This window comes from Cynocephalus volans, chromosome 14, assembly GCF_027409185.1.
Source record: "Cynocephalus volans isolate mCynVol1 chromosome 14, mCynVol1.pri, whole genome shotgun sequence".
In the NCBI taxonomy this organism is placed as follows: domain Eukaryota; kingdom Metazoa; phylum Chordata; class Mammalia; order Dermoptera; family Cynocephalidae; genus Cynocephalus; species Cynocephalus volans.
The window spans coordinates 91,447,252-91,462,050 of NC_084473.1; the positions used below are offsets into that span (position 1 = coordinate 91,447,252).

General features: G+C 59.2%; 1 protein-coding gene across 2 annotated transcripts; it reads right to left on the reverse strand.

Annotated features, from left to right (window-relative positions):
* Positions 1 to 457: 457 nt before the first annotated feature.
* On the reverse strand, positions 458 to 9,605 carry SEMA4C (semaphorin 4C). 2 transcript variants are annotated; one of them, XM_063078555.1, is made up of 15 exons: positions 9,548 to 9,605; positions 7,435 to 7,580; positions 5,893 to 6,041; positions 5,469 to 5,531; positions 5,214 to 5,312; positions 4,976 to 5,072; positions 4,735 to 4,851; positions 4,481 to 4,632; positions 4,222 to 4,397; positions 3,775 to 3,919; positions 3,453 to 3,675; positions 3,214 to 3,326; positions 2,090 to 2,247; positions 1,929 to 1,999; positions 458 to 1,795 (listed from the first exon to the last, which is right to left on the reverse strand). In XM_063078555.1, exons 2-15 carry the CDS (start codon positions 7,541 to 7,543, stop codon positions 966 to 968), a joined length of 2,502 nt encoding a protein of 833 aa, XP_062934625.1. In that variant the 5' UTR covers positions 7,544 to 7,580; positions 9,548 to 9,605; the 3' UTR covers positions 458 to 965. The 2 variants fall into 2 exon arrangements, with proteins under 2 accessions (XP_062934625.1, XP_062934626.1); XM_063078556.1 differs by having other exon boundaries at positions 7,435 to 7,583; positions 9,548 to 9,588.
* Positions 9,606 to 14,799: the final 5,194 nt, after the last annotated feature.

Here is a 14,799-nt window from a genome sequence, read left to right on the forward strand (position 1 = left end):
GGGTGAGGGTGGGATGGGGAGACCCAGTCCAGACTTGCTTAACCCATAGGGAGGCCTCCCTCCGACACCCAGATGGCTTTTAGCCCAAATGTCTTCTCCCCATCACGGTTTCATCTTCTCCATTTTATTTGTCAATATAAAAATAATCAGATATTTACAACAAATAAATACGCAGAGACACAATAAGTTACACTGTTAGGGGCCCTCCTCCTAGGGCTGGGAGAGGATATGCCAACATCCGCAGCATGCCCAGCTTCTCCCCCCACCCCCACACAGCCTTTCCCAGCCCTGTCCAGGAAGAGGACAAGTATAAAATACCACAGGACCCCGGGGCCAAGTGGGAGGCCCGCCCACCCTTCCCCCCAAACAAGCAGGAGGCTCCATCTCCCTCCCCCCACCCTGAAAACATTCACAGCCCTCGGAGCAGGACTAGGCCCACCCGAGCCCTGCACTCCCCTCAAGGGGTATGGCACCCTGCCCACCCCACCCCCATATGTACATCGCTGCCCCCAAGCTCGGGACAGGTGGGGGTAGGAAGGGCAAAGCCATGACCCCTTCCCCTTCATAGCTCCAATGACTCGCCAGGAAGACCCCAGGCCAAGGGAAGACTGACAGAAACAGGAAGGCTCCGCGCCCCCCGCACACATACACACACACACGTGCAAACACATCTACACACAAACACACCCACATCTTAAAACTTCTGCCTTGAAAAGTTTTGGCTGCTGGGGTCCCATGTGTCCGTGATTCACAGAAGAGGAAGGTGCCTGCCGTGAGGCTGGTGCCCTGATGAGCTGTGCCAGGTGGCAGTGCCCACGCTGAGCAAAGCAGGTCCTCATGGCCGGGCGGGTGCTGGGCAGGGCCTGTCCCAGGCAGAGTAGGTGCCCATGCCATGTCCCTGAGGTAGCTGGTGCCTGTGCAAAAGTAGGAGCTGCTCCTCCCGCGTTCCCCGCGGTGTGGGGCCCTCATACCGAGGACTCCTCGGGGTTGGAGTCGGGCAGCGCCTGGCGCTGCTGCAGTTTGCGTCTCAGCTCGTCGGCCAGCTCAGGCCGGGGGTTCCCAAGCCCTTCGCGGTCCTCCACTCCCAGCTGTAGGCGCACATAACCGTTGGCATTTGAGTTCCGCCCACCGCCCAGGTGAAGCCGGGTTGGAGACGGCAGGGGCTGGCCAGGGATGCCGGGAGGTGGCGAAGGGGGCCCACCCCCAGGCTGGCACCGCGCGTGTCCAGGCACAATCTTGAGGGAGCCATCCGAATAGTAGTAGCCAACGGGATCCCAGAGTTTCTCATCTGTTTCAGGGCCGGGCCGGAAGGGGGGACTGGTGGGTTCCTTGGGCAGCTCCAGAGGGTACACCAGGGTCCTCTCAGCTGCCTTGGCTCCTTTTTCCAGCTCTTCCCGCAAGCGCCGGCGCAGTGACAAAACCAGCAGCAACAGCACCAGGCACACGGCCCCCAGGGCCACCACCGCCAGCCACACCAGACCCAGGCTTTCCAGGGGTGCCCGGGCCTCCAGGGTCACCGACGGGCCTGCCACCACAGCCACAAGGTAGCCTTCAGCAGCCAGACGTGCTCCCTGCTCTTCCGAAAAACAGTGGTAGGCCCCAGCGTGGTGGGGCTGGGCAGCCATCACCACCAGAGCCTGGAGCCGGGCATCATAGAGGAAGAAGCCAGGCTGTTCCGTGGGCAGGTCCTGGTCCTCAAAGGTCCAGCGGGCATGGGCCAGATTGGAGGAGAGGCGGCAGGGCAGCACCAGGTCTGTGCCCACCACCACTGTGATGTTTCTAGGAGTGAGCCTGACTGCAGCGGCAAGGAAAGAGAAAGAGCAGAGTCAGTGCAGGAAACCTGGGGCTGAGGGGAGGGGACACGCAAAAGCTCCAGCTCTAGTCCATGGCCTGTCCCAGTGGGAGGGGGACTTAAAGAGACAGCTCACCTTTCTTGCCACCACGGAAGTTACAAACGCCCAAGGTGTCCGAGACTGTCACGTGCTGGATCAGTAGGGATCTGGTAAGAGAAGCAGGGTACGTCAGCAGCCCGGCTCCAACCAACCCACCCTCCCTGTCCTGGCCCCGTCACATACAGAGCCCAACTCACCCAGTGTGGCGACCCACGGCCACACAGCGGCTGGTGTTGACACTCCAGGCACAGTACGGGTCCCGGGCGAGGACACAGTCCATGCAGGAGCGGTACTTCAGGCAGTCTGCCAGGGGCAGCTGGACCAGCTGAGAGCGGGAGCCAGCAAAGAGCAGCTTCTGCAAGAGAAACGGGGGCACAGGAGGGAGGGTCAGCCAGGCCACACCTGTGGGACATCACAGTGGGCAACTCAGACTCCTGTGGGGAACACAAGGACAAAATGTGCCAAAAGGAGGAAGGTGGCAGAGCTCTAGCCCTGAAGAGGGCTATCTAAGAACCAGAGAACTCACTGAGGGCTTACTACAAGCCAGACACAATCCTAAGCACCTTAGAAACATGACCTTATTAGAAAGGGACAGACCTGTGAGCTTGAGTGTGACTGCACTCGCTCACACACACATAACATAATGCAGGAAATACACTTTTCTCAAGGCCCATCGGCCCTCACAATGCACCAGGCGCAGCATACGGTGTTTTCCTGTTTGAATGGTGATTGCCAATCTGTGTGTTTATTCAACCCCACGCTTTCTTTCTGCCATTATTCTATGTTCTGGAGAACAATTTTGAATCACAATAGCTGGTAAAAGGCAAACAAATTAAAGTTCAGGGTGCTGCAATCATGCCAGAAAGAGTGCTGTGTGAGGGGGGACGCAAGCACTTCAGGGGGGCCGTCAACAAGGGGTGCGTCTGGGGACTGGTGGGACACTGACGTCATGAAGGCATCATAAATATCTCGCAGCCTGGGAGGCCCAGCCAGCAGGGTCACGATCATGGAAGAGGCTGTAGCTAGAGCCACAGCACAACTGGCAAGGGTCTGAGGAAGATATGAGAGCATCTGCGAAGGCCTGATTATGGGAACGCAGCCCCACAGGGACCGGGCCACATGTAATGGTACTGTGGAGCGGTGACTCCCTTCCGCTGGCACTCTGGTTTCCAGGAACTCACCCCAAGCTACAGTGAGGTGTGCCTGCGTGCCTCCCCACCCCTGCCCTGGCCAAGCACGGTAGCCTGACTGGGAAGGCAGATGGGCAGAGGGGGTGAGAAAGGAGGGGCTTGGGACAGTGGCGTGGGGCCTGACTTACTACCTTGCTCTGAGACAGTGCCAGGCTTTCCACCGGCTCCTGGTCAAACACCTGCAGCTCCTCGATCAGGTGAACCCAGGGCCCCAGGCTCACAGCCTTGAGCAGCCAGCCGTGTCCTGGGAGGGGTGAGGGGGGTGCAAATGAGAGGGCACAGGCCCTGAGGCGTCTCCAGGTCACCCTGTCTCAGGCACACGTGGACGTTGCCCCACCCCAGCAGCCACCCCACACGCCCATGCACCTACCTGTGCCAATGAACAGCACTGTGTAGGTGGCGCCATCCAGCCCTGTCACCCGGTCGGCCACCAAGTGGGTGAAGTTGGTGTTCTTCTTCACGAGCAGGGGACGGCCCCACCGAGGCTGCACCTGCTCCTCCATCAGCGGGTGCTTCTTGATGAAGTTGAGGGTGTTGTCAGGCAGCTCCAGAGAACTGGTATAGCCATGGCGTCGGTGCCAGTTGTTGATGCACTGGGGGTGGTGGTGGGGGGTATGGGAGGAGAGCCATCAGCCAGTGGGAATGGCACTGGGGCTGAGGGCAGAAATGCATCCCTGCCCTGGAGGACTCACCGAGCCGGGCCGAGGGCTGGGTACTGGGTCCGTATAGTGGCCCCACTTCTGGCCTTGCTCACGGTACTCCTTGTAGGGACCCTCGAAAACCCGCTGGATCTCTTCCAACTGGTACTCGCAGACTGCTGACAGGTCCACATCGCCCCTGTGGCAGCAAGGGAGGGACCCCAAGGTCAGGTCTGCTGCCTACCTTGCCCCATCTCACACCAGCTCTGGACATGTAGCAAAAAGGCAGGCCCCAGCGCAAAGTTGTCATGGACATGAGAATGCACTGGTAGCTCTTAAGGTGCCATTTGGGCAGGTCCTGCAACCTCCCACAGGGAGCTATATGAAAAGGGGCAGGTGCCCAGTATTCACCTTGGCTTCCGGACAACTGACCACCTGGACTCCCTCCAGAGGCCTGATCCAGGCCCTCACACCCATACGAAGGATTCCTGGCCAACTCACCATTGTGCCCGGAAAACCCCAAAGAAGGTGGTGTTGTGCCAGGAGGCGCCCTGCAGGGTGTGCGTGGCCTGCAACTGGTTGAGGTAGAGGTGCAAGTCGGGGGCAGAGCACACCAGCTGCGCCTTCAGGAATGTGGTCCACTTCCTCTGCAGGGTCCGTGCGCCCCCCAAGTCGCCCTGACAGATGGCAAGGGGACACCGCCAGTCAGCCCTGCCAGGCTGGCAGGGTTCCCAGGGCCCTCTGCTGCAGGACTCAGTACCTTGCAGACACGGGCCACACGAGCCACCACCTGCTCAGCATAGCAATCGTACTCCACTGCCCGCTCGCTGAAGAAGAAGTAGATCTTGTCATCGTCCCCTGTGAAGCTCCCCACACTCTCCGGTACGTAGGCAGAGCCCACAAAATGAGGTTCTGTGGGAAGGGAAGGAAAGTTAGTGGAGGGGTGTCAGGACCCTCACAAGGCCTCCCACCCAACACCTCCCCCAGGCCCCATGCCAGTGCCTCAGAGCTCACCGTTGAGCCAAAAGGCCAGGTATTCTGTCTTCATGGAGTGGTGGGGCCCCATGTTGCGCAGGATGACAGGCTCCGTACCCAGAAAATTGTTGAGCGTGGCCGAGTACAGCTCGCCATCTATGAGAGACAGAGGGTTGGCCAGGCCTGAAGTGAGGTGTAGACATGCTCTGGCCAACAAGGCCCCTGGGTGGGATCAAGTCCTGGGTGACTTACCCAGCCTGCATTGGGGGCAGCCACTCACCCACAAGGAGGCCAGTGTGGCCCTTAGCTGGATCATAGGGACACTTCCCCTTTCCGTCCTCCAACTCTCTGCGCTCCAAAGTGAAGGTGAGCATGTCCTGGGAGCAGGGAAAGAGACAATGAGAAGGAGCCGCACAAGGGCAGGGCCCCATGGGGCCTGGGAGACCGTGCTCCAGAGTCCAGACTAGGGCAATGAGGGCCGGGGTTGGAGAGTGCCGAGGGGGAGCAGTGACACTCACGATGTAGGTGCACTTGGGCTGGAAGGCGTAGGTGCCGCAGACGTAGAGGTGGGAGGCGTTGTAGGGCTGCAGGAAGCGGATGAAGTTAAAGCACTCCGTCTGCGGGGAGAGGGCAGCCAGTTAGGGAGAGTATGGGGGGTCCAAGATGAGGACCACAGGACCAAGAATAGGATGGAGACAGCATGAGGACAAAGGTAGCCCCAGAGAGAGTGTGGACCCAAGGCCCCACAGGCGAGCAGTGCCCCCAGCACCCACCTGGTTACTCTTCCCTTTCTGGATACACTCAGTCTTCTTCTCAGCTGGAGCCTCCCAGGAGATCTGGGGACAGGAGAGGGCACAGCAACATCACAGGTACAGCCATGCCACAGGTACATACTGAGCCTGTGCCACACACACAGCCCGCAGCAGCAACATGGGGGACACCTGCCCAATGTGAAAACACCGTCCCCATCCTCTGGGGGCTTCTTTCAGTAGAGGACAAAGCCCCACCCCATTATGGCAGAATGCAGTAAATGTAACAGGAGAGGAAAGCAACTCGCTGACCCCCGATGAGAGAGCGGGCCTCGGAGGCTGAGCAAGACTGCACCCATGGGCCGAGGAACAGCTTGACCAAGCAAAGCCCCTTTGGGTCCTGCCCTCTCTCACCCGCCTGTACGCCTCCCGCTGCCCCACCTCTCACCGCTCCTTGCAGCTCCAGAGCCTCCATGCTGAAGGCAAACAGGGCCTCGCGGGCCCCGACGTACAGGAGCCCGGTGCGCTCCGTCAGGGTCAGCGTCAGGAAGTCCTGGATGCCCGTTTGGGAGAACCGCCGCACCACCGTAGCCAGCTCTGCACGGACATGGACAAGGCAGGGGTGAGCAGGCCTCCTGGGGCTCCAGGCTCCCCCCAAGTCAGTCTCCCTCTGTACAAGGGGCTCCTGGGTCTAATCACCCAGTTCCCTGCCTTGCAGCCAGCACCCCACAGGCAGAAGCCAGCCAAGACCCCTGACTAGCAATAAAGAACATTTTCTGAATAGCCTTCAGCTCTGACAGCTCCACCCAGGCCTCCTTGGCCTTCCCCAGCCTGGGAGGAGGCAAATCCGGCTGGTGAGGAGGAAGGAAGGATATCTCAGCCACAGCTTCCGGCCAGAGGAAGCCATCAGACTGATGGCTCTTGCTCATAGGGTCATCGGCACCTCCAGCTGTGGAGCTGGGCGCTCACCCCCCAGCTTCCTCGGCTGATGCTTCCTTCCCTGCTCTGCTGCCCGCTGTCCACATCAGGGTCCAGCCGGGCCCTGGCTGCCAATCCAGCAGGACCCAAAGCCAGGCTGCCAGAGATGCAAGCACAGCTAGCTACGCGGACGGGCAGGGATGGCAGGAGGCAAAGGAGTCGGGGCTGGGAGGCCAGGCTAGGGGAAACCAGAGGCTCGGGGACCAGAAATGGTGCTGAACCCCAGGGCCTGGGAAGCTTTGCCGCCACCTGGCACGCAGGGTACTAGACATTCATATAGTCACGTGACTCCTACGTCAACCCCCAGAATAGCTGCCAACCTGTCCTCAGGGTCTCCCCACAGGCCGGCACAGGAGGGCTTCATTAGCACCATGTGGAGCCTGCAGGAGGTGAGCTCATCCCAGATCCCCAGAGTGCACAAATGACACAAACACCTGACATCACCTCCTCATACAGGTGTGTGTGTGTGCGCACAGAGGGATGCTAGGGCCACTCTGTCCTCTACGTGCACACCTGCACATAGACACACCCACCCAGGGCCGCCAGAGGGCTGAGTAGCAGGGCAGCCAAAGGGTCTATTAGGGTTGATAAGGTGCTCTTGGGGGCAGAGAGCTAGAAACAATGGGTGGGGATGGGGAGACAGCACCTGGTTTAGGTTTCTCTCTTTAGCCTCCCGCACTGGTGATAGTTCAGAAGCAAGGCATGGGCAGAGCCATGCAGAATGGTCTCTCCCTTTCACATGTAGGGCAGCCATGTCTGGAGTGGGGATGGCCCAGAGCCAATCTACATGTCATGAGGCAAATTCCAGGTCCTAACCTGTACTACCAGTTTTGGGTCCCTGGGGTCACTCACATTTCTTAGAAAGATCCTCCACATACATCAGAGTAAAGCCAGCACATAACTGGGGGCAATTCCTTAGAAGCCCACCCCTGTTCTTCCTGAAAGCATCCCTCTTCTCCCAGCCATCCCTCCTGCCCCCACTGGTCTTTATGCTCAGACTTCAGGCACTCACCCCCAGAAGATACTGTCTTTCGGGGCACAAGGTTCCACCACACCTCAGCCCCAATGCCTAGGCCCCAGAGCCCCGCTGCCAACAGCCAGGCAGCCCAGTGTAGGGCCATGGCACGTGCCCCGGCTGTGAGCTCCAGGCCAGCTGCCCTGCTGAGGGAAAAGCAATGGTTAGAATCACAGCCAGAGAGAACAAACTGGAAGCGGGACCGCACCGAGAGTCACGACAGGAAAACACCTCATCAGGACTCTCCAGGAACCCTCTGGATGCCCGTTGCCCCTCTCTAATGGAGGGGGACCCAGCTCCCCACCCCTGGCTTTAACCCCAAAGACCATGGGGTCTCCCTGGGGGGCAGGGGAAGAGCTCAATCAATTGGAGTTGCAGACAGACTCCAAGAAGCCCTCTCTGGTCTCCAGGTCCTCCCCTCAACAGGAAGTTGCTTAAAAAATAAAAGGGGGCCTCCCTCTCCCAAACTCCCTCCTAAAAGGTTTGAGAGGTTCTTAAAATAACCTCAGGAAGCAGGACCTGAGTCCACTGGAGCTCCAGCTAGCTCCAAGATCTAATTGTGCAGGGCAAACCCCTTAGCGGGCTGAGGGGGCATGCGGCGGGGTAGGCAGCTGGGAAAGCCCCCATAGGGGGATTCGGTGCAGCGGGCTGCCGTGCAGAGGTCCCGGCCCCAGCCCGTCCCCCTCCCCCAGCGCAGACAATAGCCGGGCAGAGCCCACAACCCAGTTCCACATCAGCAGGGCTAGAGTGGGAGTGGGGCCGGGAGCCGGAGGGGCCCAGCTTCCCGAGGCCCCTTTGTTGCCCAAGAGGGAGGCAGGAAGTGGGTGGGATGGGCGTGGAAATGACCAAGGCCCCATCCTGTTCCTCGCACAGCCACCTCCTAGGAGACACTAGCCCTCGGGCTGAGGGGCGCCGGGATAACAGAGCCCGCTCTGGTCTAATCAGATCTCCCGGCGGCGCTGGAGGCGGGGGCAGTGAAATGGGGTGGGAAGCACGAGGGGGGTTCCTGGTGGACCGCGGGGGACGCACCACGCACGGCCGACGCCGCCCACGCTCCCCCAGGTCTGACCAACCTCCCCAACTCGGGGGTCTGACTAACCCCCCCAACTCGGGGGTTGTCCCCGGGTCCCCTGGCCCAGGCAGCCCATCGGGTTGATTTCCACTGCTCCAGCCCTCCCTTGCCGGGAACAGACACAGAAATGGGGGGCCTGCTCGCCGCAAAACAAAGGGTCCCCGCCAAGACCCCGTCCCGGGTTCCCCCGGGTTCTCCCCTCCCCCAGCTCCGGGGATTTGAATGCAAACAAAGCGGTGGCGCTAGGAACGTGGCGGAGCCCGGCTGCGGACGCCCCCTGTCGGCCCAGAACCCCTGCGCGGGAAGGGAGGGGGTCCTGGGGCTGCGTTCATCCCCGACCGGACCACCTGTACACCCCCGGCCCTCTGTCTGCGCCTTACACCAGACTCTGGCTGGCCCCCGGGGAGTGCTCCGAGAATCCGGCCGCGCAGCGGTACCCCCACCGCCAGCTCCTCCCGGGGGCCGGGGAAACGAGCAGCCAGGGGGGTGGAGGGCCGGGCGGTGCGCTCCGCACCCTTGCCCACCCCGAGGGGCCGTCCGTGGACGGGAGCGCTCCTGCGGTTGCAGGGCGAGTGCTCCAGCCGGGGACAGAGCAGCCTGGCTCGGGCCGGGGGCCCGGCTTTCCGGGATAACCCGCCTCCCCAGCGGAACGGGCGGGCGGGGGGCCGCGGCAGGGAAATCTGATCCCACAACATCGGCCTCGATCCAAGCCCGCCCCAAACTTTCCGTCGGGGGTGGGGGAGCCGGAGGCAGTTCGGCACCTGGCGAGGATCCCGGACGCGGGTCGGACAGCACGAGGAACCCCTACTCCCCCCAGCCCCGGGGCCCTTAACCGGCCCGCCCCTCCAGCTGCACGCCCCGCTCCGAGCCCCCGCGAGGCAGCCCGCGGGGGACGCAGGATCTCGGGCGGACAGCTGTCTCCGCCGCCGCCCCTGCCTGCGCCCCCAGACCCCGACTCCCGCGCGGGCGGCAGCCCCTGACCAAGCAGGGGGACAAAGCGGCGGCTCCAGGGCCCCGCGCGAGCCCGGCCTCACTCACCACCTCCGCGCAGCTTCAATCCCCGGGCGCCGCCCTCGCGTTCGGCTCCGACCGCGGTCCGCCCCCACCTCTGCGCGCGCCCGCCGGCCCTCCTCCGCGGCCCCTCCGCCACCGCCCTCGCCCTCGCCCGGCTCGGCTCCGCACCCCTGCGCTCGGGATCCCCGCGCCTCCGCGGCGGGGGCCGGCTCTTTCTACACGGCTGCCGCCGCTCTCCGCCCCCTCCCCCCTGACGTCAGGCGGGAGGGGTCGAGCCGAGGCCGGGGGCGGGACGCAAAGGCCAGTCCAGGAGGGGGTGCGACCCGCCACGACCCGCCCGCCCGCCCGCTCTCCGCCCAGGGGCGCGGACCCCAGTCCCTCCCGGTGCCCAGCCGCCCCGTGCCTCGGAGTCGCGGTCTGCGCCACAGCGCCTGGAGGGCGGTGGGGCGGGGAAAGGACTCACCCGGGCTTTCCGAACTGCTCCCCGAAAACCGACGGCGGGCTGGGCTCGAGAACGGGGCCTAGGGGCTCCCCAAACTCCCGATACAGGAACGAACACGGGCGAGCCCCCTCGGGGCGAGTATCGGAGGGAGGGGCGCCGAGGAAACCGAGGTATCTCTTCGCGGCGGACCAGAGTGATCTGTTTTGGCCCCCAATTCTGCCTCCTTTCTTGACCCCAACGCCCACTGGCCTCTGCCTTCAGACTGGAAGGGGCCTCAGTAGCCAGGAAGACCCTCAAGTCTCCGAAGACAGTCTGCTTCTGTTTCTCACGCTGCAGGCAGAGCTTACCTCCAGCAAATGACTCTTTCTGGTGCTGCTCGAAGGCTGATTAACAAGTGGCACGAGCCCTAATGTTCAGATGAAAGGGCTGGGGGAACCGCGCTGGAGAACCACCACCACCATAAGAACTGCCAGCCTCCGCCCACAGCTGCTCCTAGAAGTAACTTGTAGCTCTGGCTTCCTGGGCGGTGCTGGGGTGTCCTCCTTCCTGCCAGCTGGTCCTCAGGGCTGGGCAAGTGGACAGAGGAACTTCGCGGGGGGCGCGGGGAGGCACCTCAGGGGCACCTGGAGACAGATGCCACCTCCTGGCTATGGGCAAAGAGCAGGGGTTTAGGGACTTGAGGCCCTGAGGCTTTCAGTGGTAACTCTAAGCCAGGGTGCAGTCTTGGAGGGGAGGAACACTTTAGGCCCCATCAGCAGGTCTGGATTATAAATCAGTTCCGACAGCAGCTTTTGTTCTGAGTTAAAACTTGGCATCTGAAAAGTAGAGACCAGAAGAGCAGTGGAGATAATTGAGAAAAGCAGCCCAGTTTGGTTTCAGTAACAATTGGGTCTTTGCTGGTACACATAAAGGCCCCTTCTCCCTTGCTCGCCAAAGCCACATTTCCCAGCTCCTTTCCACTAGAAAAAAAGCTCTGGTCTCGGAAATGCTGGAGATAACAATTACTACAGGGTGAGCAGGGAAGGCTTCAACTGACAGGGAGAGAGAATATGCACTTGTTCCCCCCTCTCTGGATTAGACCCTGTGTCTATTTAAGTAGGTGGTAAACTGATATGCAAATACCCCTCATATTTGCTTTGTGCTTTAGACTTTGCCAACTGCCTTCATATTCATTTTCTTACTCCACTCTCATGTCCACCCTTTAAAAAGTAGAGATGGTTTCTCCCATTTTATAGATAAAGTGAACCTCAAAAAGGCTCAAAGTAGTGTGGATAATTAGCAAGGTCAGAATTTTCAATCAGGTCTTGAGACTCCCAATTCTGTCTTTCCACTAAGTCACCATATATCCTGACAAGGCTCCAGCACCTGCTGTTTTTCCTCACCTTCAAGCTCTCCCCCAGCCTCTAGGTATGAGGGTTACCAGGCAGAGACCTGAGCTCCCTGGCTCTATCTCCAAGGTGGCCCCAGTGGAAAGTTTCAAAAGGCGGTTTGGTTTCACTGGCAGGGACAGTCTTCTGCTGTACCTCAGTGGCAGGCATTTGGGTTCCCTGAAGCCAGGGACGTAGGTGGAAAGGAGAACCCTCCAGCTAACAGGTTCTTTGAGCCCTTCCCCCCAAAATGCTCCTTAAAGATAAGGTTCCAGCTCCCCGCTCCCCTTGTCTACCTTTGTGCATTTCATGCAGTATTCTGTTCATTCCTTGCACTGGCCTTTTCCGTAGGTGGGCAGAGAATAGTTTCCTGCATAATTACTTGCTCATGATTCATACTTTTAAATAAAAGCAAACCTGGTAGAAAAATGAGGATTCCTGGGTCTTCAATTAAGAAAAAAATTACTAATACTGAAAATAAAGCTCATGTACTTCTCAAGTCTCCCTAGGGCCTGTCTGGCATACTGTATGGAAGGTATCCACCCTTCAGTCCTTAGGCCTTAAGACCCTCTCATTGCCTCCCTACCCCCTTCCATTTGCTCAACTGCTTGTGGCCAAGTCAAGGAAAGACAGAGAAGATGTGCTAGATGCCTCCCAAGGCTCTCCAAACATCCACTGGCAGCTTGGGCCAGCCCCTGAAGATGGCCCAGGAGCCTTACTGGTACCCCCCCTCTGCCGTCCCACACATTGGTCATGGGCCATGGTGCCCTTCATTTGAGCTGCTCACCTGCCAGCTCTCCCGAGGCAGGTTTCTGGCAGGAGCGAGGCCCCAGGTACACAGTGGATTCTCTGGTCAACATTGCCTGGTCGGTTTTCAAGGCAGCCAGGAGCCACAGTCAACCCACAGGTGAGGTGAGAAAGCTTGGGTCAGCCACCCTTAAGGGATCTGAGGGCCTGGGGACCGAAGTGAGTGGGGACATAGGAAAAGGACTTCCTCTCTACTTCCTCCAAAAGGAGAGTTATCAAAGCTGTCCACCTGGGAAGCCTTTCCCTTCCTGGCCCCTCCCTACTACCATCACCAAAAGGAAGTAGGAAAACATCCGTCATCACAGCCCCGGATGCTGCTTTTCCACTGGCTTTTATCAGGATATCCCCCAGCCTTTTCCCAGGGGCTTAGGGATCTGGAAAGGTCAAAGACCTGGAAGGTGAGTGGTCAAACTGCCAGCACCACTGTGGAATTTTAGCCTCAAGGAGGCTTGCATTGTTAACTGTTCCCAGGCTAGTTTTAAAAGATCTGGTCAGTTCCCAGCAAGTCCCAGATAGGGCCCATTACAAGTCCCAGGAGGTAGTGTACGCCCTTGCGTAACCTCCAATGCACACCTCTGCTCAGGTTACAGCCAGGTCTCTGGAGGGACTGAGTCGTCACTGACACCTCTTCTCCCCTTGGTATCTATTTCTCTCTTGGGGATGAGTATGTTTGGGAGCAGGGGAGGAGGGGGCAGTGTACAGGAGCTGGGACTGGGGAAAAGGGCTCCAGGTGTCTACACTAATGGATAGCAGCTCCCAACCTTTTTCAGAGCCAGGTAGGGGCAGTTTTGAGAACTGGAAACTCCCTGGTTCAGCCTCAGGCCTCTCCATTCCCTTTTGCCCTTGGCAATAAGAACAAAGAAGGGAAATTTCAAAGGTGATTTCCAGGTTTCCAGAGCAAACTGAATAGCTGAGGATCAGCTGTGAGGACGTGCAGTGTCAGAAGCAGGGGCAGCGCTGAGGGAGAGGAGAGGAGGCTGCTCACCACAGTCCCTGTTTTTATCGGAGAATCTAAGGCCGGCCTGATGCTGCTGAGGCCCTGGCCAACAGGGGCATGAGATGGAGCCAGGAACAGAAACCAGAACTCTCAGGCAAGTTGCTTGGGCATCCAAGTCACCCTGGTTGAGGGTTTCTTTAACCTCTCATTTGGCAAAAGCCTGCAAGGCAGAAAGATGTCCTGTATGGTACCTAGCCCTGAGTGCTGCGTGTGCCTGGGCCCTATGAATAATAGATGCCCCTGCTCCTAGCATTCTGGGGACCCAGCGAGGAGTCAGCTGTCTGAAACAGGCCCAGGAAGTGATGGGCTCCACTTCTGGTCTGCACATGGAGCCGTTTCACCTGAAGGTCCTTTATTTTGGAGAAGTCGCTCTCCTGGGCTATCCTCTGTGCATGAAGACAGCAAAGGAGAGAAATACATATGAGAAAGCTGTACGCAGCAGCGCTGGGGAAGCTCCACTGGTGGACACCCAGGGCTGAGTTGAGGAGTGGGCACAGGCCAGTTTGATGGGGGTAATCCTCGGCCACTACTACTTGTGCCCCCTGCAAACCCATCCCAAGCCAGAAAGTGTCAGGAGGGGCCAGAGACTTATGACATGGATTCACAGGGTTGGAGGAGTGGGCAGAGAAAGTGAACACTCAGGGTCCACTCACTTCTCAAGGGGTTCAGGTCAAAGATACTTAGTACCCCACTAGGGATCAGGACCCATAAAAATGATCTGGGGCAAGGCCCAGGGAAAGCAAAAGCAGTATATACAACTGTCTTTTGGACATGCCCCCACTCCTAAATCTGGGGAGTTGATTTCAGAACTCAACAATAAATTGAATTAAATGTAATTACAGCCCTGACTCACCATCTCACTTTGTGTATCCTCCCCAGCAGGGGCAGGGAGTGGGGAGTGGTCCCAGACTAGGTCCAAACAAATGATCCCCATCTCAGCTCCTGGGCCACAGGGAAAATTGCTCCTCCCTGGAGATTTGCAAGCAGCCCTGTGCTGCAGGGAGCAGGCCCCAGTCACATGAGTGTCCGAGGTGAGAATTCAGCAGAGCATGATGAGCAGAGGCCTCAGGAGACTGGGTGCTGGGCATGAGCCCTCAGGACAGGGATTGAGGAAGTCTCCTAAACCACTGATGCTGAAATAAGACTTTAATGTGCACAAAGAAACCTCACAGTAGGGCCGGCCCGTGGCTCACTCGGTAGAGTGCGGTGCTGGTAACACCAAGGCCCCGGGTTCGGATCCCATATACGGATGGCCGGTTCGCTCACTGGCTGAGTGTGGTGCTGACAACACCAAGTCAAGGGTTAAGATCCCCTTACCGGTCATCTTTTAAAAAAAAAAAAAAAAAAAAAAAAAAAGAAACCTCACAGTAGTGACAGAGAGAGGAAGGAGGGTGGGAAGGACTAAAGTCCAGGAAGCCCTGGAGGCCTTTGAGGCCCAGGGAAACCAGAGCTATGGAGACAAAGGCCTTGGGGAAGAGGAGATGTCTAGGAAGGGAAGGAAAGCGGAGTGGTGGGCCAGACTGGAGAGGCCCATCCCTGGATGAGTGCGGGTCGGGGCAGTGGCGGAGGCAGACTCTTCCTTCATCAGGCTGGTCAGCATCTGGGCCTTGACTCGTCACCTCCTCCAGTTCCTTGAGCCCTGGGCTGCACTGACCCTGCTCCT